Source organism: Sarcophilus harrisii, chromosome 1 (genome assembly GCF_902635505.1).
Source record: "Sarcophilus harrisii chromosome 1, mSarHar1.11, whole genome shotgun sequence".
NCBI lineage: Eukaryota > Metazoa > Chordata > Mammalia > Dasyuromorphia > Dasyuridae > Sarcophilus > Sarcophilus harrisii.
In genome coordinates this window covers 430,117,085-430,143,892 of record NC_045426.1, presented here as the reverse complement: position 1 = coordinate 430,143,892, position 26,808 = coordinate 430,117,085, and the positions used below count along the sequence as shown (strand labels likewise).

The 26,808-nt window shown below is 35.3% G+C and overlaps 1 protein-coding gene across 5 annotated transcripts; it reads right to left on the bottom strand.

Annotated features, from left to right (window-relative positions):
* Positions 1–386: 386 nt before the first annotated feature.
* LOC105749295 (serpin B6) lies at positions 387–25,148 on the bottom strand. 5 transcript variants are annotated; one of them, XM_012541234.3, is made up of 7 exons: positions 12,122–13,191; positions 11,152–11,329; positions 10,407–10,544; positions 9,404–9,521; positions 4,910–5,052; positions 2,436–2,591; positions 387–943 (listed from the first exon to the last, which is right to left on the bottom strand). In XM_012541234.3, the coding sequence occupies exons 1-7, from the start codon at positions 12,166–12,168 to the stop codon at positions 539–541; spliced, it is 1,185 nt and encodes a 394-aa protein (XP_012396688.1). In that variant the 5' UTR covers positions 12,169–13,191; the 3' UTR covers positions 387–538. The 5 variants fall into 5 exon arrangements, with proteins under 5 accessions (XP_012396688.1, XP_031802048.1, XP_012396689.1 ...); XM_031946188.1 differs by lacking the exon at positions 12,122–13,191 and adding an exon at positions 25,128–25,148 and having other exon boundaries at positions 397–943; XM_012541235.3 differs by lacking the exon at positions 12,122–13,191 and adding an exon at positions 24,818–24,995 and having other exon boundaries at positions 397–943.
* Positions 25,149–26,808: the final 1,660 nt, after the last annotated feature.

Genomic DNA, 26,808 nt, shown 5'->3' with positions numbered 1-26,808 from the left:
CACCTCTCCTTATAATATTCATTCTTCTTATTACTCGTTATCCAGAGTTGATTTCTACTCTCAGTTACAATCCCTTTTCCATAAGTTTTATAAATATTGAAGGTAGAATATTCATGTCAGAAGGTAAGCATTGTTCTTGGGTCAGAAATGAATTGATAGATGATACCTTCTGGAACTGGGGTGTGGTCAGAATATTAAGGCATAGTTATGGGGACAAGCCGGGGACTCTATTAGTAATTAATTCTTTCATTAAAAAAATTATGAAATGCACTAGGTAATATTGGCTTCTAGCCCTACTTTTGCTCTTCATGCCCTCCTATGAGAGTACCAGTACACACTTTTAAAATTACACCTTTCAAACAACAAAAATTGCACACAGTCAATCCTCGGTAGAGAATTTCTCATAAAGAATTTTATTTTTGGATTTGTTATCATCATGTTGATAATAACCCTTTGGATTATAGGCATAGCAGAATCTGGATAAAGCAGAGGTAAACAACAGTAGGTTAAAAGACCCCATCAAGAGCAAATGATCTCTTTATGGAGAGGTCACTTTACCCCAAAACAAAATGTTTTTTGAGTTGTTATCTCGAATAAGAAACAGGAAAGGATGGTCAACCTTAAACTGAGGAGTCATTCTTAGACATCGCTTCTGCATGACTGCTGCAGTGGCACAAGCTGCTTCCGTGCCTTCTTCATTGACTTCCACATAAGCCTCGTGCACAACCTTGGATAGGAACAGATCATTCCTGGCTGACATCCCAGAGAAGTCAGCCTTGGATGCATCAAAAGCATCTGACATGCCCAATTTTCGAAGAATGCATTCCAGGTCTAAATTCTCCTCCATTTTAAATCTGGGAAGGAAAACTTCCACCTCAGTTTTATCCATCATCTCTGGATTTAACCAATCTGTTAATTTCTCAGAAGTAAGACTTTTTCCCACCTAGAAATAAAAAAGAGTTGTATATTGTAAGTCCCAAAGGATATAATTTGATTGGATGAATATTCCTTCTCTACCTATTCTATTAATGGTTACTGTGCTGGATGTGAAGAATCCCAGAAAAGAAAAGGCTCCCAAGGAACTTCTGTTCAAGTTGAAAAGTTAGGAAAGTGGTAAATGCACAACCAAGTCAAACACATATATTCATTCTCTCTATCTTTCTCTCTGTCTCTGTCATGCTCTTTCTCTCTGAATCTAGCTCTCTTCTCTATCTCTGTCTCTCTCTTTTATACACAGATATACTCACACACAGTCACTCATACACACACACTACATTCAATAAAGACTGATACATCTTTTTCTATATTTTCCTTTAGAGGACATTAGATTCAGAGCTGAAAAAGACCTTAGAGACCATCCAGTATATCCAATCATTTTCCAGATTGAGAAAATTGAGGTTATTTCTCTACCCACAGTTGCAAGAAGCAAAGCCAGAATTTCAATCAAGGTTTTGGACCATGATTCCAAATATAATCTTTCTTCAATTATATAGGTAGGGAAAACCCTACAACTCTTTCATGTAAAAGAATCCCTACCATCTTAGTTTAGCTCAGAAAACAGATTTCACTCTCTTACTCCCCGTTTCATTACTGCCTTCTAATCTTAAACTTGTCTTGTATTTTTCTAACCTTCAAAGCACTTTCACACCTTATCTTATTCATTCTTCACCCTTCACCACTACTCACTGAATTATTTCAGGCAGAGATTATCCTCATTTTACATATGGGGAAACTGGCTCAAAGATTTCCTGGGTAGGCAAAATATGGACTTTTCAATTGGCAAGGCTGTACTCAACATAACTTAATGATGGGCTTTACTTGTACTATGGATTTCAAAACTGGGCGTGAAAAGAATTCATCTTGACCAGCGTGAGAATCAGTCATTGGACTCTGGGATTCTAATATGGTAGTTTTCCTCCAGTGAAACAATCAAAGGCAACCTGCTCTGTGCTTGCTGCTGACCTATTTATTTAGCCAGACTTCCTTCTTCACAAGTCTCTAAGTCACAGTGAGTGCCAATAACATTTCCAGCTTTGCTTATCTGGTTCCCATTCCCATAACAGCAGGATCTGGAAAGCAATTCCCCTTTCTCTATAGCAATTCCAGACCTTGAAATGTTGATAGAAGCTCTCTGGTTACGTCTATCCTCAGGTGGGTCCCGCTGCTATAATCTTTGAGTGTTAGGCCCTATTCCTGAATATCAAGGCTTCCTCCCTTCTCATAGCACCCCTATAATATTCCACCTTCTTGTGATATAATTCATACAAAGAAATCCATGTTATCTCCAGTTATTGATCTAGATGTTTAGGACAAGATGATTCATTTTAAAGGACTGGATTATTAAAATCTCATATCACGCATACAGCTCTGAATCAATTTTTTATTTTTTTTTTAATTTTCCTGAAGTAGGTAGAATACCATATTACTTCTCTCACCGTTTTCAGATCTGTGATTTCATCTGGAAGCAAAATGACCATTTCCATTTGTCCTCCAACATAAGGCAGAACTAGGATCCTGGTAAACACTTCTCCTATGTAGGTCATGTTAAATGTAGATTTCAGAAACATCATTTGTACTGGTTTCTGTTTCTCCTAAAAGGAAATAAATGCACATGAAACTATATCCAGAGCAACCGAAGGAGGTAGATAGAATCAATATAATTTTCTTAAAAAGAGGTCATTTGTATAGCACTATCTCATGTCTTTAGACTGTAAGCCCTCTGAGGGTATAAGATTTGTAATTACAAAGTGATGCCTTTATGCCCTGGGGCTTGTTTTATCAAAAGAAAATGTGTTACATTTATCTATAGAAAAAAATACACATTTTAGCCCCTCATGAGGCATAGAGCTGCTCTTGTCTGGTGTATATTAATACAATTATCTCTAAGAATAAAGCACAGTGTTTCCCTAAATTTCCATAAATCTGTAAGTATCCTTTTCCTTTTTTAGGACTTCTCTTAATTAAGGTACTCAGCTCTCTGGTATTTTTCTTCCCCTTCCTCCTAGAAGAGCAAGGAAGGCTCAAAATTGAGTTAATCCACAATTAAATATTCAGTTAGCTTACATTGTAACTGAGTTTCATTCAGATAGCATTTAAACTTTAAATCCCATCTGATTGTGTAATGAAAAACTTTACTCCCAATTAAAGAAGTATCTTGTTACACCAATCTGTGTGAGGCATAATTAAAATAAAAACAACAAACAAAAACAAACCCTGGAATCTTTTATCTCACTCAAAATAAACTATTTCTACTCAAATGACTGAGATGGCCAATACATTTTTTTTTAATGTAACAACTATTAGAAGTGCAGAAAAAAAAAAAAGATTAGTCCTTACCTTTCTCTGTGCCCAAGTCCCATATTTTATATTTTCACTGTATTACTTTCTGGAACATTTTACAGTATTCTAATTAGTGAACACTGGGTTTTGTTTTGTTTTGTTTTGTTTGATTGTAGAATATGTTTTTCTTTCTTTTAAATACTTTTTTTTTCTAATTTTAGGTAAGAAAAATTTTTTGTATTCTTTAAAATAAAATTTTGAATTCCAATTTTTTTCCTTCTCTCTCTTACTTCCCTTCTCCCTAAGAAAGTAAGCAATCTGATATAGATCTTGTGAAAGTACTCCTGAGATTAATATGTTTCTTTGCTTTGAGGTATCCAGTGTACCTACCTGATAAGGAAATTAATATACCATAGAAAACAGACATATTAATTTCAAATGTATTTCCACAATTCTAATTAGTGCTTAATGATAGCAAAGTGTCATATTTTGTCTTTAACTGATATCTTAAACTCACTAGCCCCTATATAACTTTTTATAATTAACAATATTTCTGACATGAGTAGATTGGTAGAAAAGTTTTTCTTTATTCATAGAACTTTGTTATTGTTATTCCCTGCAGCAAGTTATTTAACAGGTGCTTGATAGTTACATACATACACACACACACACACACACACACACACACACGAAAATCCTATAAAGTCTACCCTTTGTTACACTTTTATAACCTGATCTTAACTTACATTGATCTCTTTCCTCTAAGTCCTTTTGCCTTTATGGCCTCTCTTATAAAATAAGAAGGTTAAATACTTTTCTAGCCTCTGAGTGCAATGATGTAATTCTTTGTTATATCAGAATATACAGAGAAGAGACTGAGGGACAACCCAATTACAGGGAGAATAGTTAATTAAAGAAAAGGAAATGAGTTAAGTTCGAAGTCTGCCAGAAAAGAAAGCAGACTTCTTAGGCACAGATAAGCTATGTTAAGCTTATACTAAAAAACTGAAGAAGAATATGTCATCTTTTTCAGCAAAAGGCTCCTGAAGAAAGAATAACCTGGACAATGGGAGATCAGACAGAGACTTCCTAGCTGAGAAAAATGACAACTCTCTCCAAAGAGTCTTTGAATTTCTCTTGGGTTTTCTATGTTTAGAAATAATTTCCCCCATATGTTCTCAAAGACAAGGAAAAAAGTTATTATCAAACTCAAAAGCACTAAGAGCATGCCTCCCTTTTTCTATTGGGAGGCATGTTCCCAATGCCTTGGCAAAATGAATATGACAATAAATATAAAAAAAGGGTAAAAAGTTGTCTACCAGAGGCTTGATAAGAGAAATCCTAAGGTCTGGAAGTGAGGAAACTGGCTGGGGTAACAGGTGAAATGCAGGAAAACTTGATTTGTATGATGGAATTCTTTTATTAAATCGGAATATAGAGAGAAAAGAATGAAAGAAAACCTTCCCAGGAGAAAAAGACAAGGTGGAGAGTTAAGTAAAGCAAAGGAAGAATTTAGCTGTGTGTTGTTATCCCTTCATACATATCTTAAGAAACAAAGGAAATATACTGATTCTTTCTCATTGTCCCAGTTGTCCATGAGATCCCAGGACAGTGAAATATTGCCACTTACTTTGCTGATTTTGAACATTGTTTCTGTTGTGTTGCATTTGGGAAATTGTTCTTCCCATTTTCCTTTGAAAAAGATGGCATTCACAAGTACCAGAGAGGTAGATGGATTAATGGAGTCACTAGACAGCAGTTCCACAATCTTACCTATAATAGAAAATTAGGAATTAAATTAAGCATAGATGTAACATAATTATAGCTAAAGGAAATGATAACATATATAAAGCATTTTACAAACCATAAATAGTTTCAGTTAGCCTCCCTTTTCTGTTCCTCCTCATCTTTATCATGTGATTTTATTTCAAAAAATATATTAAGCAGTCTTTCAATCTTTACAAATTAATCAAATATAGTCATTTACCTTCACATAGCACTGTCTAGCTGTGATACAATCTGCAAAAAAATGTCCATTAAATGTTATCAAGTGGACGTGGCTCTCTTCAACAATGAAATGATTCAAACCAGTTTGACTTGTTCAGTGATGAAAAGAGCCATCTACACCCAGAGAGAGGACTGTGGGAACTAAGTGTGGAACACAATATAGAATTCTCACTCTCTGTTATTTGCTTGCATTATGTTTTTCTTTCTCAGTTTTTCTTTTTCTTCCTTATTGATCTGGTTTTTCTTGTGCAACAAAATAACTATATAAATATGTATACATATATTGGATCTAACATGTATTTCAACATATTTAACATGTATTGGACTACCTGCCAGCTGGGGGGGGATGGGAAAATATGGAACAAAAGGTTTTACAAGTGTCAATGTTGGAAAAATTATCCATGCACATGCTTTGTAAATAAAAAGCTTTAATAATAAAAAAAAATAAACAAACTATTTGGGAAAGTAAATTTAAATAAAGAAAAAGAAAAAAATGTTATCAAGAAAAAATATATAATGAAATCTTTTCTGCATTTTGGTGTAATAACAAAAATGCCTCTGAATACCATGATCACTTTGCAAGGAAGAACCATTTCCAACTGTACAGAAAACTTCTTTTCACTGAGTTTCTTAAAGAAAAATTCTCTTTACAGCTCCAAAATATATTAATATCTAGGATCTCATGTACATTTCCAAAACCCCTATAAGGATTTTGATATGTTATGATAAACCCCAAGGCTTAAATAGAGAACCTGAGGCTAAGAAAAGTGAGACTTGTTCAAAGTCAGAGAGCTATCCTGGATTTGGGTTTTCTGACTCGAGTTCTCTTTTCTTTCTTTTTTGTAGTCAAGCTATCAGAATTAAGTTTCTTGTTCAGGACTACCCAGCTAGTGAATGTTAAAGTGTCTGAGGCAGAATTTGAACTCAGATTCTCCTGACTCCAGGGCTGCTATATCTGTTATGCTACCTTGCTGCCCCTCCAAGACGTTTCTTTTTTTTTCTTGATGTGTTTTATTTCATTAAATACTTCACAATTACATGCAAATACAATTTTATATTCATTTTTTAAAATGCTGAATTCCAAATAATCTCCCCCTCATCCTTTTCCACCTGACCCCTCCTTGAAAAGAAAAGCCACTTGATATTGCTTATACATGGGGGATAATACAAAACATATTTCCATATTAGCCATGGAAAAAGAAAACACAAACAAAAAAATAAGAAAAATAAATTAACTTTATAAAGGAATGTACCTATCAGAATTAAAAGCACCTAAGTTCCTATCCACCTCTATAGGTGAATAGTATTTTTCCTCATGGGCCCTTTGGAAATGTGTTGGATCACTGTTTTGATCAGAGTACCTAAGTCTTTTGGAATTGGTCACTATTACATATTGCTGTTATTGTATACAATGTTCTCTACTTCCGGTAACTTTGCCTGGTAAGAGTTCAAATAAGTTTTTCTATTTTTTTTTTCTGAAATCATCATGCTAATTCTTAATGAGAGACAACAGTATTCCATCACAATTGTATACTACAACTTGCTCAACCATTCCTCAATTAATGAGTAATCCATCAATTTTCTAATTCTTTGCTACGTTAGGTGTTTGGTGTTTTGTTTTTTGTGCAAAAGCTTTTAATTTTATAGAATCAAAGTCATCCATTTTACTTGCCATAATACTTTTCATCTCTTGTTGGATAATCAATTTTCCTCTTATGCATATATTTGACAGGTATTTTCCCATGTTCTTCTAATTTGCTTATGGTATCACCCTTAAGGTCTAAATCATTTGTCTTGAGACCTTATTTTGGGACAATGAGTCTATGCCTATATATAGTATAGTCTATACCTAATTTCCCTCAAACTCCTTTCTAAGAGGAAGTGATGAATTCTTACCCCAGTACCAAATTGTTTTCATGATCATTGCTTTACAGTTTGGAATTACGTACTACTAGATCTCCTTCCTTCATATAAGCTTAACATTTCTGACCTTCCTTCACACAACCTTAATATTCTTGATCTTTTGTTTATCCATATGAATTTCTTCCTTTTTTAGCTCTATAAAATAAATCTTTGGGAGTTTGTTTGATATGACACTAAATTAGTAAATTAACTGGGGACAGAAGTTTTATTTTTGTTATATTGATTTAGCCTACCTATGAATAATTAATATTTCTCCAATTATTTAGAACTGCCTTTGAGTGGAGTGTTTTGTAACTCTATTCATATAGTTTCTTGGTTTAGCTTGACAGACAGACTCACAAGTATTTTATTTTTCCTGCAATTATTTTAAATGGAATTTCTCTTTCAATCTCCTTCAGATGGGTTTTGTTGAAAGAATTAAGAAATAGTGCTGAAGTACTTGGGATTATTTTTAATCCTATAATTTTGCTAAAGATGTTTATTGTTACAATTAGGCTTTTTTAGCTGAGTTTCTAAGGTTCTCTAAGTTATACTATCATATCATCTGCCCTTGCTTTACTCCAATGATATGGGAAAGGTTTTAAGTTTATCTTATTATAATTCATGCTCTTGATTTTAGGCAGATATTATTTGTCATTTTTAGAAAGGGATCATGAATCTCTATGCTTTTCAGTATTATTAGGAATGACCATTATATTTTTTTCAAAAACCTTTTCTGCATCTATTGAGATAATCATAAAATTTTTGTTGGTTTTGTTATTGATGTGGTCAATTATATAGTTTTCCTATTATTGAAGCTGCCCTGCAGTCCTGGTATAAATCCCATCTCCTTGCCACTGTTTTATTTATAATTTTTGCATCAATATCCATTAGGGAAATTAGTCAGAAAATTTTGGTACCTTATTTTACAACTTTGTCTTTTCATATTTTCCCCCTTCCATATCTTTACCTATCCCCCTTTTATCACTCTTATTTGGTTTTAAGAATCACTCTTTAGTTATTCCAAGAATTTTGTTGGGATGCAAATATGCAATTTTCATGAAAAGTTTACTCATAATTGTTTTAATTTCATTGTGCTCTGAATTTATGTCCTTATTTTCTTTGTCACCACAGTAGCCTTTTATGATCAGTTTCCTTATAATTTTTTTTTTACTTATTTTCCACCCTAGTTCCTGATTTTTTAATTTTATGTTTTAGCTAGGCTCTGTTGCCAGTATGATGGAATGAGGGACTGTTTCAAGCTTCAAGCTTTTTTGTTCTGCTGTTTTCAGAGCAAGCTTTGGGAGTTTGGAAACATTTCTGACTTGAGAGCTCCTAAAGCTGCTGATGCTTCTGTCACCACTACCAGCTACTTCCATCATTAAAATCTGGGCTCTGAGTCAGCTTCTAATCCCATGTCGCAATCTCTCTTACTAAACTCATAAATTATCCTTTGTTGGAAGAATATCTCATTCATATCTTTTGTTGGTTCTGCCACTTCACAGATTGATTTGAGGCAGTATTAAAAAAAAAAATCTGCTAAGAGGAAATATTAGGAGGGCCAAGCTGAGGGCTTTCTCTACTCTGCCATCTTCTTGCTAGAAGTTCCCAATCTTCTTTCTACTATATTATATGTTGAAAGAAATATCTTGTTATTACAAAAACAATTCTTTGAGGTTCCACAAAATACACAACATAGAATCCAATTTATAAAACACTTTACTTGCAATAGAGGCAGGTGAAATTGAGTCAATTTGAATATGATCATCAGAATAAAATAGGTACAGTATTTATAAATGCATATAAAGACAGATATTTAAAAGACAAAGAAAGAAATGAAAATAATATTCTACATGGGCTTGAATGAGGATATAATAGCTTTATTGGAGTGGATGGGAAATTGTAAGCAGCATCATTAAATAAGAAGCTTAGACTCCTAAAATAGGACTGTTTATTTGAGTTATTCAACTAAAGGGGAAATATATTGTCACAGGGAATGATTCATTTTACAGACTGATTACTACATTCAGAAGAGACTGTGGACACTGAGAATCAAGGAGAAGACAAAGAAAATTTAATATTTAGTATACAGATTTTTGCATGTTTTTACTGTTTAGAAAATCAGTCCTTTTTTATACTTTGCAAAAAAAAGACACATCAAAATAATTAGCCATTATCTCTCAAATAGCTAAAAAGAAATACCATGGTTTCTTACCTTCTGTCTTTTCTTCTACCCACTTATTTATATGCTCTCTTGCTTCCTCTGGGGCATTAACAAAGTCAAGTTCTCCCATATTTGAATGGTAGAATTTCTGACAGGATTCCTTAAAAGACTAAACAACAGGATAAACAATATAATTAAATGTTAACATCCCAAACTAAATGCCATAAATGCACTGCCAGGAAATTTTGGAACTCTTCTTTATAACAGTCACAATAATATTAGATTATCACAAATTGATCTCAAATATTTGTGTTCTTCCTTTATGTTTTATTAGCTCCAAAAGATCACTTACAAAGCAATAATGATGGCCAGGAAGCCCAAAGAAAAATTAATGATGTGGCAATATTTTCTAATAAATAAATAAATCAATAAATTGTTGTTTGAAAGTCAATAGTCAGAATGAGATGACTAATTTTTTTTTCTATTTTTTCTATAGCATCACAGATGTAAAACCAGAGGACTTTTTAGAAGGCATCTAGTCCAACAATTCTGTTTTTACAGAAGTGAAAACTGAGGTCCTTTGAGATGATTTGTTCAGAGAGCAAATAGTAGAGGTAAGATTTGAATTCTGGAGTGCCCTATCCACTAAGCCACGCCATTAATTCTTTTTTTTTAAATTAAAGCTTTTTATTTATAAAATATATGTATGGATAATTTTTCAACATTGACTCTTGCAAAGCCTTCCCTTTCAAATTATCCCCTCTTTCCCCACGACTTCCTCCCCTAGACGGCAGTAGTCCAATACATGTTAAATATGCTAAAATATATATTAAATCCAAAATATGTATACATTATTTATACAGTTATCTTCACGCCATTAATTCTTAAAAATTGTGGAAAATAACATTGTGTTCTGGGGGACTGGGGTGACTAATTTTTTTCAAAGAGTTTAAACTCAATTTTTAATGAGATAAAATACTCCTGTTATCTTTCTTTAACTTGAAAATGTCATTTATTTCCTTAAGAAAAGAAATAATAGATAAGAAAGCCTTACTGAGATAAAATCATAAGTCTTTTCTCCAAAGAGCCGGTTGGCAATTCTCAGCAGGCACGGACCATCAGATTTCTTAGCTTCTGCAAGAAAAGACTGGAAACTTTGGTGGATATCAGTACCTTTGTTTAAAGAAAGAACCTGTTTAGGAAGAAAAAAATTACATCTTTAGAACTGTCTCCTTTAAAAACAAATGATCAAAGAAAAATGAACTGAAAGTTCTACAGTGACTGAAGTATTTAAAAACAAGATTTGAGGATATCAATAACCTATTCTATAATCTTCAACAGCACCCTGCAGCCTTCAGGAAGAAACACACATCTTTTCTACTCAGCATTTAAAGCCCTTCAAAACCTGTTTCTAATTTACCTTTCCAAACGTATTAGACATTATAGCATTTCTCAACTTCCCCACTCCACTCCTCTAAACTCCAACCCAAAAGAAAAAAAAAAACAACTCAACTTTTTGTTATTCCTCATAGCAAGGTAAGAAGGTAAGATTATTCTGCATTGGTCTCAGGACATTTCTACCCAGAATGTCCACTGTGCGTACCACAGATTAGTTGTATCACCCACGACTTCATTGCCCTCACTCTCTATGGCTGCAGTATTGACAAAGCTCTCTTTTTTATGATCAGCTGCTCTAAGGTGGGGCTTCAGGGTCCTATAAAAAAGTTCCATGAGGTTTGGTTTGGTTTTGGGGGTTTTTCTTTGTTTGTTTGTTTATTTTTTCTCTATGTCCTAAGTACCTGTTGTATCTGTGCAGCAGTATTTCCCTTGGCCCCATCTAAGACCATAGCCAGGGTACAGTAGAGGCTCAGAGGAGAATAAAACACATTCTGTGAGTTATCTTCTTCACTGATTTCCTTAAAAACATTCAAGGTAAAGGTGTTGGTTGCTTCATAGAGAGAATCCATCATGTCACACCTAGAATGAGAAGCCAAGAAACATGTTAAATAAAAATAAGGAATTTCTCTTTATATATTGATCTACTCCATTTTGAATCTATATAATCTCCAATGGAACCTCTTCAATAAAAGTAATGAAGTGCATTTACAAAGTGCTTTAATGTTTATAAAGCACTTCATGAATTAAAACACTTTACCCTCAAAAGCTTCCAGAAATAGGGAGATGATATAGTCCCTCTATATTTGAGACTGCCTATAAGTCAGCCTTTGTCAGACCTCCTCTGGAGGGTTCCATTCTGCACACCAAGGTTGAAAAAGAACATTGATAAACTGGAGAATAAACAAAATGAGACAATCAACTAATCAAGGCACATATGTCATGTTATATGAGGAGACTGTAGAAACAGGAGACATGTAATCTGTAGAAGAGAAAATCCAGAGGGTCTCAGAAGAATTCTTCAAGTATTTGAAGGGGCTGTCACATGGAAGAGGGATTAGATTTTGGCCCTCGAGGGAAGAACGGGATTAATAGTAGGGATTTCAAAGAGGTCAATGTAGGCTTGAGATCAGGAAAAACTAACAATTTTGTCCAGAGATAGAATGGGCTGCCTTGAGAGGTGGTGAGTTCTCCCTTCTGGTAGATATTCATGTACAGGCTAGATGAACACTGTTTCATAAACACTGCTGGGTAGGTTAAAGTGGAAATGCTTTTCATATATAGGTTGAACTAAATGACTACTTAGGTCCAGCTCTTAAATTCTGGGATGTCTTAACCTTTCTATATAATCCCAAATAGAGGGCTTGAAATTACCTGGATATATCATTAGCCATAGTCTTTCTTGACTTCTTCCCAGGCATCCACTTTTAAGCACTACCAGAAATGGAGCACCCAAATCACCTCCATCTCTTCCTGTCCTCATGGGCCTCCACAATCACCATTAGATAGCCACAGATATTACCTATGAATCAGTTTCTTTGAAGACAGTTAATTACCATGCAAACATTGTTTCCTACAAACAATCCAATTAGAATTTTTGGTCCAATTTAGTTCTTGCTGTCCCAGAAACTATGCTCAATTGGTAAGGAATTTAATCATTTTCTCCCTGCACTCTAACCCTCCTTTCCCCCCCTACAACCCTTTCACAGTATTTTGCTATAGACAGCAATTATACATTTCTATTTCCCCTCCTGTATCCTTATATCTATTTACACCAAGTCTACTCTCCCCTAGTTTGCTGTTTTCTTGATCTCTATACACATTTCCCTACATTTCTGTTCAGTGTGGCTTTGGAGTCAGAGTCATTCAAGTTCACTCAAGTCAAAAGTACTGGCTGTCACTTCCTATCTGTTTTCTTGGGAAAGTGATGTAACTTTTCTGGGCATTGTTCCCTCATTTACAAAATAAGAGGGTTAGACCAGATGACTTCAGATCTATCTAGATCTATATCAGTGATTCTGTGACTCTAAAACACTCTTTTCACACTTTCTCGCTAAACTAAAATTTGACATTGCAGGGATTAGAAGTTGGTTTCCACTGCAGCTTTTGAGTCATTTCAAAATAGCAAAAACTGTTAGCCTTTCTTTTTTGATGTTGAGAAATCCAGTTGGACCTCTCTTTTCCTCCCACTTTTATTTATGGACTACCAGGTTATTTTTCTAGGACCTGCTAGATAACTTTAGCATCTGGCTCACTTTTCCTGACATGATTTTCAAAGACATTTTATGTATATATTCACATCTGTCCTGGTGACACTAATATTACAGTTCAACTTAAGTTAGTCATTCAACTATGATCTTCATTCATCCTGTCCAATTTCCTTTAAGGGTTTGTTCTGTTAATCATTCTCTTATCTGTATTTTCAAAAGTCTATTTCATGCTCTTTGTCTCTCAGCAACATCAACTATCTTCAAGGCTTCAACCCTCACCTTTATAAAGATGATGCAAAGCCCATGTGAATCTACTTTTCACAGGGCCCAGCAGAAGGAATCAAAGTTCTAGCAGAACAGCTGATGGGAAACCAGAGATGAAAAACTATAGATCAAAAAAAAATAGTCATATTATCCAATTTTTTCTTAGGTTTTCCCCAACCAACCAAGGAGGGCTGAAATGGAGCAAAGTTATAAACTGGGAAGTGAAATAAAATCATGCAACCAATTTATAGAACCAAAGTGGGAAAAATAGTATTATTAACTAGAGACAGGGTAGAGTCAAAGCCAAAATGGAATTAGATTAGCACAAATAGAGGGTCAGTCAATAAATATTTATTATATGCTATAAGCTATTGATAGAGGGAAGGGATGATATCTGGTGAAGGAGTATGATGAACTCCTGCAGTAAAATGAGAAATTCTGAGTTTCTTTTCTCTGAGCCCTTCTTAAATATAGGAGCTGGGAGGAGAGGCGCTCTCCGACGTCCACCTAAAATTGTCTTGAAATATCCATCCTTTCCAATATGAAATTAAGGAACAGTAAGGAATAAGCATTTATATAGCATTCACTATGTGCCAGACAGTGTGCTAAAAGCTTTGCAAATATTTTCTCATTTGATCCTCACAACTACTCTGACAGCTATGAGCTATTATTATCCCCAGTTTACAGTTGAGGAAACTGAGATAAAGTGATTTTGCTCAGTATTACAGTATTAAAATCACATTTGAACTCGTCTCTTTGACACCAGAGCCAACATTCTATCCACTGTACCACTTAACTGCTTGGAACTTCAACCAGAGGCAGAGAGGGGATCAAAGGGAAGAGGATACTGAAGCAGAGTGAGTTTCAGAGTTGATTTGATCTTGTAGAAATGGGATGGAGAACCTTTTTTTTCTGTCAAGGGATATTTGGATATTTATAACATCATTTGTTGGCCATACAATAGAATTCAAGCAGTGGTAAATTGTTGTACCTTGCTTCCAGCTCATTATCATCTGTGCTTGCCTTGGGCAAATGATTTTGTGGGCTTTATGTCCCCCCCCCCCAATCTGGATGTTCCCTACCTCTGTTTTAGAAAGGTAAGCTTCTGAAAAGAATAAGGTTTAGGTGAGCAGCAAGTAGAAAAATGGTAGCATGAATGAAGATCAACAGCCCTCAGATGAGAGAAGAGAAGTTCGGTGAACTCAGTCACTTTCAGACGAGTCAGAATAAAGGTTGAAATGGTACCCCAGTCCTTTTAAAGGGCCAATGCTTTCCTCATCTCAGGACCCAGAAAGCTACAGGACTGAGGTGAATGGCGAATATGGCTTCCCAGAATGGCTGAATCTTTGGACTTAATTACTGGCTCTTTGATAGTCGACTGCCAGAGTCTGTTTCTGGTTAAAGTGCATTGTCCCCCATTGACAACTAGGTAGCACAGTGGAGAGAACACTGGAGCTGGAAACTTCATCGATAAGATATAGGTAATAATAGCAGTTTCCATAGTGTTATTGGAAAGATTATATATTTGTCAAGTGATCTGCAAACCTTAAAGTGCTATGTATATACTAGTTATTATTGTTGTTGTTGCTACCACCATCATTTTTTTCTAATTCCAATCAATTCTTTTTTCTGTTTGTCTCTTAATTTTTACTTTTGGATTTTATTTTTTCTCTCTCTTCTAACTCATAGCTCTTCCCCTATCACTTGGAGGGAGAAAGAAGGACGACAGAGACAGACCTTTCAGAGGAGTCAGATGGTCCAAGTACCACTTTCTTTCCACCATAGCAATCCAACCAATTATATTTAATAACAATATAAAAGCTTATATTTAGATAGTGCCCTATGATTTCAAAAACACGTTATATGATCTTATTTATCCTTACAACACACTAATGATAATTGTTAGTGTTATTAGCTTCACTTTACAGATCAGGTTACCGAAGCTTGGGGAGTGTAATTCCTTTGGTAAGTATCATTCCGAGGCAGGGTTGAGCCTAGATTTCTCCATATACTATAATAGCAGAATGAGACAAAACACAGCTGAGCCACAAGCCAGAGTTCATGAAATTTAAAATATCTGAGCTCTTGACTAGTGGGGGCTTGGATGATAGTGATATTCAAAAAGAGATCTTATTTGGCCTCTGCTGTTTTTTGAAAGCCTGGGATTCTCCAATTCTTCCTAACAATCCTTTCTCCAGGCTAGGAGAGCTACAAAGGAGAGATTACAAATGCCACCTGCTGGACATCACAGAGAGCTGCAGGAAATAATTTATTAGGCTTTTAAAGTTCAAACTGCGGACAGCAAGTAATTGTACTCATCTTTGAGGAAGGGTTGGTCATTGGCAGGAATTGATTTTTCAAATATGAATTCTGGTAAGAGTTCTGTTTGTTTCCTTTGATCTGTAATTAATTTTCTCCTCTTCCCTTTTCCCCGTGAGCTCTACAAGCTGTGTTCTTGTAAGAAGTATTATGTAATGAGATGCAGGGCTTTGAATATTTGTGTCCTATCATGTAGTGAAATTCCCAGGATTTTGCAATAGAGGAAAACTGCATAGTTACATGAAAAATCTTCCAAAGGACAATAGGGTTCTTTGTGACACGCGATGAGCTCTGACACAAAGCTTAGGGTTTAGTAGGCACTTGGGAAATAGTTATCGAATGATCCATTGCTTCAGAAAGAACAGTACAAACACACTGCCAGCACATTTGAGAAGTTGGCAGGGATCATAGATTACCCTGAAGAAGAAAGGACCAAAATAAATGAGTTCATGATGGAAAAAAAAACAATAAACAGAAGAATAACTTGTTTGAAATGTGGAAATGGAACACTCGTACTTTTCCATTTTGTAATCACTAAGACACCTTTATAAATATAGGTTATTGCTTCAGTCCACCAATCCTGCCATTCAAGAGATGTTAAAATACTTTCTCAATGAAACTTCTCTTACCTATCAATTCTTGTACGGGCTCAAATATTGATTAAAACTCAAGAACCAATTCTGAGCCTTAAATCTCTTTTCTTATCAAAGTCATAACAGTACCAAAATATCTTACAGAGTAAATAATTTTTTAAATCTACAAACAGTAGGAAGTGATGCTTTCCATCACTATATGTTAAAAAAAACATGGATTATTAAAGGATAAGAATAGGCAATTTTCTGATGAAGAAATCAAAACAATTTATAGTCATGAAAAATGTTTTAAATAATTTTTGATTAGAGAAATGCAAATTAAAACAACTGTGAGGTAGCATATTACATCTATTAGACTCATTAAAATGATAGAAGGATAAAAACAAATATTAGAGGGGATATGGAAAAATTGAAACCTTAACGCATTGTTGGTGGATCTGTGAGCTGACCAAATCAATTTGGGGAGAGATTTGGAATTATGTTCAAAAAGTTATGACTTTGACTCAGCCATACCTCTATTAGGCCTGTCTCCTAAGAGGGAAAATGGAGAAGAACCTAGACGTTATTAAATATTTATAGCATCTTTCTTTGCAGTAGTAAAGAACTAGAAATTGCAGGGATGTCCATCAATTGAGGAATAGCTAAACAAATTGTGGCATATGTTCATGATGGAATATTGACTTGCTATTAGAAATGAGCTCAATGATTTTAGAAAAGCATAGAGAAACCTCCACAAATTAAAGTAAAATGAGCAAAAACCAAGAAAACATTGTATATAAGCATAGTAGTATTGTTTTAAGAACAACTCTGAGCAACCAACTCATTTGAATCCAGTGGTATAGGAAATGGTAAGCTGATTATTTCAAAAAAAATATGGAAAGACTTGGACTTATGAAAGAAGACACTATTTACCTTCAAAGAAACTGATAATAGGAGGAAATAAATAGGAGGAAAAAAAATAGGAGGAAAGACAATATTGTCTTACCTATCTGTGTATACATGCCTGTACTTATAGATATCTATGTATATATATAATATACATTTATATGTATACACACAATTGTAATCTTTTTTAAGATGTGGAGTAGGGAGAAGAAAAAGTAAAGTAAAAAGTACAAAGCAAGGAACAAAAGAAAACAACAACAAAAAAATGAAACAAAGAAAAGCTGGGCAGCTTTGAAAACAATGTGTAGTATTTATTGTATAAGTTTTCTTGAAATGGAAATTATTACTATTAATGAATCCTCTTTTATGCCTGTTGTGAACATAGCAATAGTTGCTCTTTTTAAAAATTTCTTTTCTCATTTTGCATTTAAGTGTAAAATTTAAAAAAATTTACAAAACAAAACAAAACAGCTAGGCATAATGGAGTACCAGTTCTGGAGTCAGGAGGACCTGAGTTCAAATTTAGCTTCAGGCACTTGACATTCTGAATCAAACACTCAGACACTTATTAGCTATGTGAGTCTGGACAAGTTGCTTAACCCCAATTGCTTTGCCAAAAAAAGGAAGGAAAAAAAAAAGAAAAGAAGGAAGAGAGAGAGAGAGAGAGAGAGAGAGAGAGAGAGAGAGAGAGAGAGAGAGAGAGAGAGAGAGAAGTACTTTGATTAAAAATTTTCAAAAGCATACCACAGACAAAAATTTAAAAGTCACTGGACATAATTGATTCAGTTTCTCCCTGATGATTCAGAAGGTGCTTCAGGAACACCATTAATATCAATTATCATTACGTAGAAATGAAGAAAACACAGATATAGGGTTTGATTGGTTGGATTCGGGGCAAGTAGTTTTACTAACCTATTGCAAGCTAATTTTTAGTCTGGAATGCCATCTTTACTCATAACAACAACAGGAAAAATTATAGGTAAAAAATGGATAAATCTTGAAGGTTTCATTTGATTTTTAAAAAGTTAAAGTGAAATGCACTTACTAATTACTCCTCCCTCCCTCCCCCACTTTGAAGACTATAGGAAAAGCTAAATAGCCCTAGTGAACAATATCTTGATTCTCCACGGTTCCTTTTAATCTACTGGAACAAATATCACTTCTCTCAGCAACACAATTGATTTAGCCTAAGTCTCAGTGAGAAACACAAAATGTGTTGAATAAGAAAGAGATGTTTTTGAGTCTTATTTTGGCTGCCAAAGGCCAACATGTGAAATCAATCAAGCACTAAGAGCTAAGGGAAATAAAATAATGATTTCTGTCCCCCACTGAGCTGGTCTAGTAATGTTTTAGCCAATAGGATTCCTCCCCAACCCTACACATTCTTTCCTTGGATAATTCTAAATATTTGAAGAGGAATTGTAACTGAATTATAAACATCTTTGAAGTATGCATCATCCTATAAGACATTGGGGTCAGATCAGTGATCCACCCAATAGAGCCCAGTTTTTGACTTCTGACAGCAGAGACATAAAAGGACTTTGTGTAGTAGTTGTTCCCCATAACAATAACTTTCAAAGGACAATTATGGATACAGAAGTGTGACAGTATAACCAGGGTAAGAAAAACAGAGTAGCTGAGTTCTGGTGCAGTTAAGCAACAGCTAAGAAGAGCCCTTCTGCTGGTCTAGCTTTCCTTGTATATCTTTCCTTATGGTGCATTGTGGTACCTATGCCTATCCTGGACTAGCAACAAGGTTGAGAGGCTAATGCAGGGAGACAGATTTGATATTGTTAATCAAGGGATATTTACAAATTGGTTTTCACTTCATCTTGGAAGTTTGTATGTTGCCATTCATTTAATTATGTAATATATACTTATTCATTGGTTTCATCTTTGTATCTTTGTAACTTGGAACCGAGTAAGCAATAAGTGCTTAATAAATTATCTATTTCTCAAGTTACAAAACATTTATTAATCACAGGCACTGCGCTAAGTACTAAAAATACAAAGATCAAGTGATAAGCAATACATTTCCTCAAGCAGCTTACTTTGTATAGCAACTGGAAAGGCTATAATATCACGATAAAAATAATTATATTAGAAAATAGAAGAGAAGACAGGCTGTTATCAGCTGCTCTTTAGACAACATTTTGAGTCAAAATATTCTTTCTTCTCCTTGGTCTCTCAGAACTCATAAGATCCTGAAATGTTTATTTGTGTAAAGTACCTTTCTATACAAGGACAATCCCTCTTAGAAATAAATACAAAAAGATGTAGTTACTAAAGTGTTGTGTGGAATGGATAGATAAAGTGAAGAACTTATAGGAATGTTTAAATTCTTTTTCTGTATTTTTTATTATTTCTATGTCTCTGTGACCTGCATAAATATGTTGTGTGCAAGCCAATATTTACTTAAAACTTGATATATTTACTTAACCAGAAATGATGACATTTATCCTTGTTCAATGTTATCAATATTTAGATCAGAGGTCCTCAAACTACGGCCTGTGGGCCAGATGCCGCAGCTGAGGCCGTTTATCCCCCTCACTCAGGGCTATAAAGTTTCTTTATTTAAAGGCCCACAAAACTAAGATTTTGTTTTTATTATAGTTTGGCCCTCCAACAGTAGACCCCTGTGAAGTCTATGAGGGACAGTGAACTGGCCCCCTATTTTAAAAGTTTGAGGACCCCTGAATTTTGATTATTAAATGCCATCAGCTCAGTAATCTGAAGTTTGAAAGTTAGACTGATGATTCCTCTCGGAATCAGGGAAACAAAGCATTCCGTTCTAATCTGCCTTTGGCACCAATGTTTACCATTCAATTAGGGGAGAGGGCACCTATTTCTCAGTGCTCTCCAACCTATGATGTAATTCATTGTAACCAAACCTATAAAAACTGTATATCTTTCCTAAATCTTTAGTCCTTCTACCGCGACTCTCTTTCCCTCCTCTCAATAGAATTTCTCGTTCTCATAAGAATTTATTAATAAACAACTTTTCTGCTTTCTACTGAGTGATCTCTGAGTAGTCATTTTGGGTTAGGGTCTTCTATATCCCTCACAGTGTCAAAAATAATTTCTATATGAGGAGACTATCCCAGAGTTGTAACCATAAATTGTTAATGTATTAGTGATTCTCAAAGTTACTCAAAAGTAAAGTCACTGAAGTCCAAAAAATTGGAACTGGTGTCCAGACCCATTTCTGCCAACAACTTCCTGTTTCTCTAACTTCGGCAAATCCCAACTTGTTCTACACAATGAATGTCTAATGTATCTTCCAGCTTTTGAATGCTACAATTCTAAGCAAATATAAAAAGGTAAAATCAGATCCAATCAGTTGCCAATAATCACTGAAGACTCTCCTAGATAAAATTACAAAAGAAACACCAACTTGCCTAGCCAACTGTTCCCTATGATAGGTAAAATATCGTATAATGCAATTGATAACTATACAATACATTCACTGAGAAAGATAATTGGAGCATTTAGGTATTATTTACTAAAACCCTGTTAATAGGTTCTGAAATATGAATCAGAAAATCATCTAACTTAAAAATAAGATAACAAATTAGTTGATCACTACTGCGAAATAATATTTAGATTCTTAAGAGTCCCATATAAGTTAAAGTATTTCTAAACTTAACAAAATCAATACAAAATAAAAATCCACATTTCAAACAGCTAATTATTGAAAGATAGTACCACAGATCTCTTGAGATTTCAACATTAATACTCAGAACTTTTTTTTTTTTTTCCTGAATTGAAGGTACAGATAAGATTTTGTGCTCTATTGGGTTGTTTCCTTTATAAAGCCTAAATGGTAGCCAATCAAAGACTTTAAATATTTCATCAATTCATTTTGGCAAGTAAAACAACCAATTCATCCTTTAATTTTCTGATATACCTATGACACTGATTTAAAAATTAAATAGCTTAAAATATATAGCACATATCTCTAAAACCAAAATGTCATTGTCATAAAGACTATAAATTAATCAATAAATACTTTCAAGGGGAAAACAATTAAGTCTGAGTAGGGATTTAAATATGTTAGATTTAAATCAATTCTGGTATTTTCTGTTCTTTCCTTGCCCTTAAAATAAAACAACATAACCACCATTCCCTAGTCTCTGTCAGGAATACAAAAAACTAATTCTGGACTCTTAATTTATCCAAGTGATTGGTAAAGTTTTACTAAGTGGATTAAGTTGTTGGTAATAATATAATGTAGTAATAACACTTTAGTAGTATTAAAGGTAACTTTATCTCACAAGTTTTCAGAGTAATGATCTTTTCTTTCTTTTTTTGTTTCTGTCAAGATTTTAAGAGACATCCTATTTTCCAGAGCTAAGGCCCAAGAAACAAAACAAACTGTGCCCTGAGTTAGTGTAGTAACAATCCTTTGCACTCATCCTCTGGATGATCTTAGTCATAATAAAATCCAGGAATTGTTCTGGTCATGAACCTGTGCTATGAATCAAACTTGTCACATTGTCACTGTTACTCCTCATTGTCAGGGATACAACTCACTGCTCAGTGATAGGTATAAGTATTAAAATCTCCACATACTTTGGACCCTGCTCACTAGAGCAGGGGTTCTGGCACATGTTCCTTGTTTGCAAGCCATTTCCCTGACTGAAATTAAACTTCTATTTGATTCTTGCTCTCCCATCTTTAGCCTGCTTTATTTGGCTCTAGTCACCCAGAGGTTGGAGGCTGATTCCAGTCAGCTGACAATTCCAAACCTAACTCTAGTTACAATAACCTTAGGAAATATGATACAGTCCTATACCTTGATAGGAGCAAGGTGCAGATTATGCAATAAAAAGAAATTTCTTTCATTCATTTCTACTATGACTGTACTCTCATAGTAAGAATGGGCTAGAAATTAATGCAAAAATGGAAATCTTGATTTGTTTTACTCTCTACCCTCAATTATATCCAAGTAACCAGAAAAACTGTATAAGGAGTGGCTGTCTTGGCTTGACATACCAATAATCCTTTGGGATGACCAAGAGTAAACCCAGCTGGACATGCAGAAAATTAGCAGCTCTAAAATCAATTAAGCACATACCAGCTGTGAAACAGACCTTAAATATTTGGTGATTTATGTACCTATAGTAAATACCCTTATATCCAGAGATCCTCCTAACTTTGGTTATGGGGCTCTCCAAATTATCCTGCTTTTAGTTACAACTCCTGATCAGGCCTTCAATTATGAACTGTTTATTTGTGTCTCAAGGGGCCACAGCCTTACAACTGGAATTCACTACTCTTCCTCTTGGGGATGAGCATCAATAACTCATTCCATTCTAAGGCTACCTTCCCCCTCAAAATTCCTTACCTTCCTTTTTTTTCAAAAGATACACAAACTCTCCCCATCCATTACTTACTTGGTGGGCTGTCAGTGTACATTGGCATTCCCCATGCACAAATTTACTTCCCTACTTAATAAAAACTTTTTAAAAAAAATTTTCAGACTTAGTCTCTTCCTTTGCTTTTCTTTTCTTTAGGGAAAAGAGGGATTTAAATAGATTTAAACATTGAGAAGAAAACTGGGCTTTGCATTCTCTGGGTATCTTCCCAAAATCTAAATTCCCTAAAAAGAGTATTTGCCTCCAGGTACATTTATAATAAAATTTGTCATACTAGTCAAAGTTTGCTTAGAAATAAAAATGTACTTGATAGGCATTTACCAATGTGCCATTTCAAGTTCTGTAATGTGACCATATCTTAATAAAACAATGCTATTTATCTGGGAGTGAAATATTAATCCATATGCATTTGTCCATTTTCAAAATTATTAACTAGTGACTAGAAATAATATAAGTTAGTTGCCATGAATCATATATATGACAGAAACACTATTGCTTCATTCAGGAGACAGGTAATACCCAGCAACCTAATCCAAAGATTAATTTATGATAGCTTATCTAACTTGTTTATTCAACCTGATATCATCCAAAATTTTGCTGGAGTAATCTTTAGTCTTAGTTCATACTCAACAACTGGATTCATTACTAAATTAGGCAATAAAATTTAGTTAAACATTTATTCCAATTTCCTCTTGTAACTCCATGTCTTAAGTGAGCATTAGGCTTTCATTACTTCCTTGTTGCTCTTGAAGTAACAAACTTCACAAAAATGAATTTCTAAAGTGAAATCTAAATCTGAAGCACTCACTAATTCTAATAAATATATGTAATGATGATGACAATATAAAATCCATAGTGCCTCTAAGTCTTGAAGAAACTACATTTTTGCATTATTTTTTTTCTTAAGTGGCTTTAATAAAACCATACTGCTTTTCACAGATTTTAAAATGCAGTGGCATTTTTCCATGGATTTCAAATTTTTAACTCTAGGAAGATCAAATTGACTTTGAAACAAAAAGTGGCTACAGTTGCCTAGTTATGTCTGAATGATAGAGACTTGGGGTAGGCCAGTGGCGTTGATCCCTAACTAATATTATAAAGGCCTCAAGCTCTTTCACTACAGGATACACAAAGATAAAGTCCTATCTAGGATTCACTTTGCTTTTTAAAAGACACCTTTTGATTTTAACATCACACTTTCCCTAACGTACTTCCTTCAGTCCCCTCTATCCAGTAAATCCTCCCTTATAATAACAACAATAAGTTTAAGCAAAATCAACAGACTTATCAGACCTCACAACATTCCACACCCAAGGGTCCATAATTTCTAACGAAAGAAGTACATTTCACATTTCCAGGTGTCAAACTTGATCACCATAATCACAAAGCCTTCGATTTCTTTCTTTCTCATAGAATTTATATTATAAAAAGCCCTGGGTTGGGAATCAGAACCTGTGTTCTAGTCCAGGTTATGGACCAGATGACTCCCACTACTCTTTGGTCTCTTCATCTCGAAACCCTCTGTGGTTACTGACAACTTTAAAACTGTAAGAATATTCCCATATGAAACCCATTCTTTTCCCTCCTGGCAAAAAATGCTGTAAGGTGGAAGAGTTATGGATTCTCCAGTCCTTTCACCTCCTCTTTCTGCACAGGTAAATATCCTATTTCTAGGGCAAGCATCACCTGAAACTCAGCAACTGGGAGCGACTCAGTTCTGCCCCCATGTCGTCCTTCTGAAGCCTCCTTTCTCTTACTCCCCCCCCGGAACTGACCATAAGAAGGAGGCAGGGTTGCAGGACACCGTTGTTCCTTTTTCGCAGTTTTATGATTTTCGCAGGTCAGGCCAGTAGATTTCCGAGAGCACTAAGGAGCCCCAGTTTCAGGGAATATCAGGTGCTCTCGACGGGCTGCTTTCCAACAGCCCTGTGCATAATTGATAAGCGGCAGGCCAGACTGCCCAGACTCGCCCCAGCGTGCAGTGAGATGCCGGGAAAAACAGAAAAATACTATCCTCATTCCCAACTGAGAGCATCCTTAGCAAGCGCTCAAAACCCAACTGCTTCTGCCAGGTTTCCATACAAGTCTTCGCAATCAGAAGCTATAAGCTGCCTCTCGCACTCTTGACCCTCTTGCATGCTCTGGTCCAGGGACTTCCTCCCCAGTTTCAAAACACTGACACAGGCGCCATGATCAAAACCGCAGGGAGATTGGTTCAACAAATCCCGAGCTGGACCCACCCCGACCAGAAGTACCAATGGGAAGATAGGCACTCCAGAGCCAAGACCCTTTCCCAATCCGGCAGTCTGCGACCCGGCAAAGCGGAGCAATCCCATTTAATAGTCGGCCCCATTCAGGGTTCTGCCATTGGAGGAAGGACACAGAGCATATCTGCAGACAGCCTAGTCTGCCTCCGCCTACCTGTGTTGGTGAATTGAGGGCAGTGAGTACTGCGAGTGAGGCTTTCTTCCGCACCTCTGGCTTGCCTCCCTGGGGAGAAATCCTGCTTTTAAGACCAAGTTAGAACCTGTTCAAAGCTCTAGGAGATGAGTCAGAAAAGCTAGAGACATCCCCAGGGCCTGGGAATAGGAATGATTGGACTGGGGGAGGAGTCTTACAGAAGCTTCTCCCTTTTACGCTTCAAACTATTTCCTGACTTGGGGCATACTGAAAACCTGGTATCAAGGAAACTACTACGGCTTTAGGATCTTTTAGATCTTTTGGAGCTCACCTGTCTCATCTCTGAAGACCTGGATTCAAGTTTTCTTGTGATCCATATTGCCTGTGTGACGCTGGGGAAGTCACTTAGCCTTTCTGGTGTTTTAGGCAACTCTCTTAGACTGTAAATTTCAGAGGAGGCTCCAGTTTTCATTGGAATAGGAAATTTCCTCACTGGACATTTTCTACATCGCTGAAATAACAAGTTCAGTCCCAATCCCTTTCCCTAGTTAGCCCATGCACTTCTAAAGCTTATCCTGGTATCCTGGTAAAGGATATCCTGGTTTAGAAAGAACAATTCTCAGGGAAAGAAGGAAGAAAGAAAAGAAGAAATGGATTGAGGGTGGTGAAAGGGAATTGTAAACCACACTAAAGGATTTGCCTAAACCTCTGAAACACGCATTTGATTCCTTCACTCTTCAGGGAATCTCAAACTATTATAGAGCAAGTTTATCTTCCGGTCCCTAGTATTTCTGCGTTCTATTCATGACAGAATACCTTTTCTTCCCTTGTAATGTATCTGGCCCATAGAAAAAAAATGAAAAGACAAAGCTTAAAGCTTTCAAAGATGATATAATGATCTTCGAATTATAATTGTGGTCAATTGAAAATGGAGATAGGCAAGAAGAGAGGGGGAGGGAAGAGGAGGAGAGTGAGAGAGACCGAAATGGAAAATGAGAGGGGGACAGGGGAGGAAAGAGAGAGGGAGAGAAAGAGGATAGAGGGGAAGAGAGAAAAGGGAAGAGAGAGGAGAGGGAGAGAGAGAAGAGAGGGGAAGGAGGAGGAATAAAGGGAGAGGGAGAGAATTTTTCCTTTTCCACTCTGCAATGATTTATAGCAGTCAAATAGCATTTGAATCGGGTATAATCTTTTATTGGCAAATTCCCAAATTATGAAATATTGCTGTGGGTCTAACAACTCTTTTAGGATTGTTAAAAGTAGACATTTTATGAAATTTATATTCAAATATACCCACATTTGTCTTTCACCTGTTCCTGAAAAGTGAGGGATTTTTAGTGTTTTAGTGTTAAAGGAAAAGTTTCAACTTGAAGTTTGAGTTCAGAACACACAAGGAAACTAACCCCACCTTTAAAGCCAATACAAAAAGCTACAGGAATGTATATGAATAAAAGATTATACCCGATTCAAATGCTATTTGACTGCTATAAATCATTGCAGAGTGGAAAAGGAAAAATTCTCTCCCTCTCAGTGTAGATTTTAAAATATTGACAACAGCTTTCTGTTCACATTTTGTCTGTGTTGTTCACAAATAGTTCACTTTTTTGGGAGGGAATTACCTTTTCTTTAGCTTTGTTTTGTCAACTTGGAAACTAATCCAACTTCACATTTCCTTGGGGAACAATTAAAAGTGTATGTATATATGTTTGGGGGGTGTAGGAAGGGTGAGAGAGAATCAGTTTTGATTTTCATAATGTGATACTTCATTAAGCTCTTTATTGTTTGACTTTTTAATTGTTGCCATGTAAATGTACCTATTTATAAATTATATTTGATGGGAAAAAAATTCATCGAAAGTGATTTTTACATAATCCCCATTTTGTACAAGCTGGATAGCTTGAAAATAATTTGTTTATTGAAGTATAAAAAGAAATATGATATATTAGTTTTCAACTTTCAAATCCCTAAAGTTCCTCATACATAGAAAAAGTGTGACTCATTAAAAGTGAGTCAGC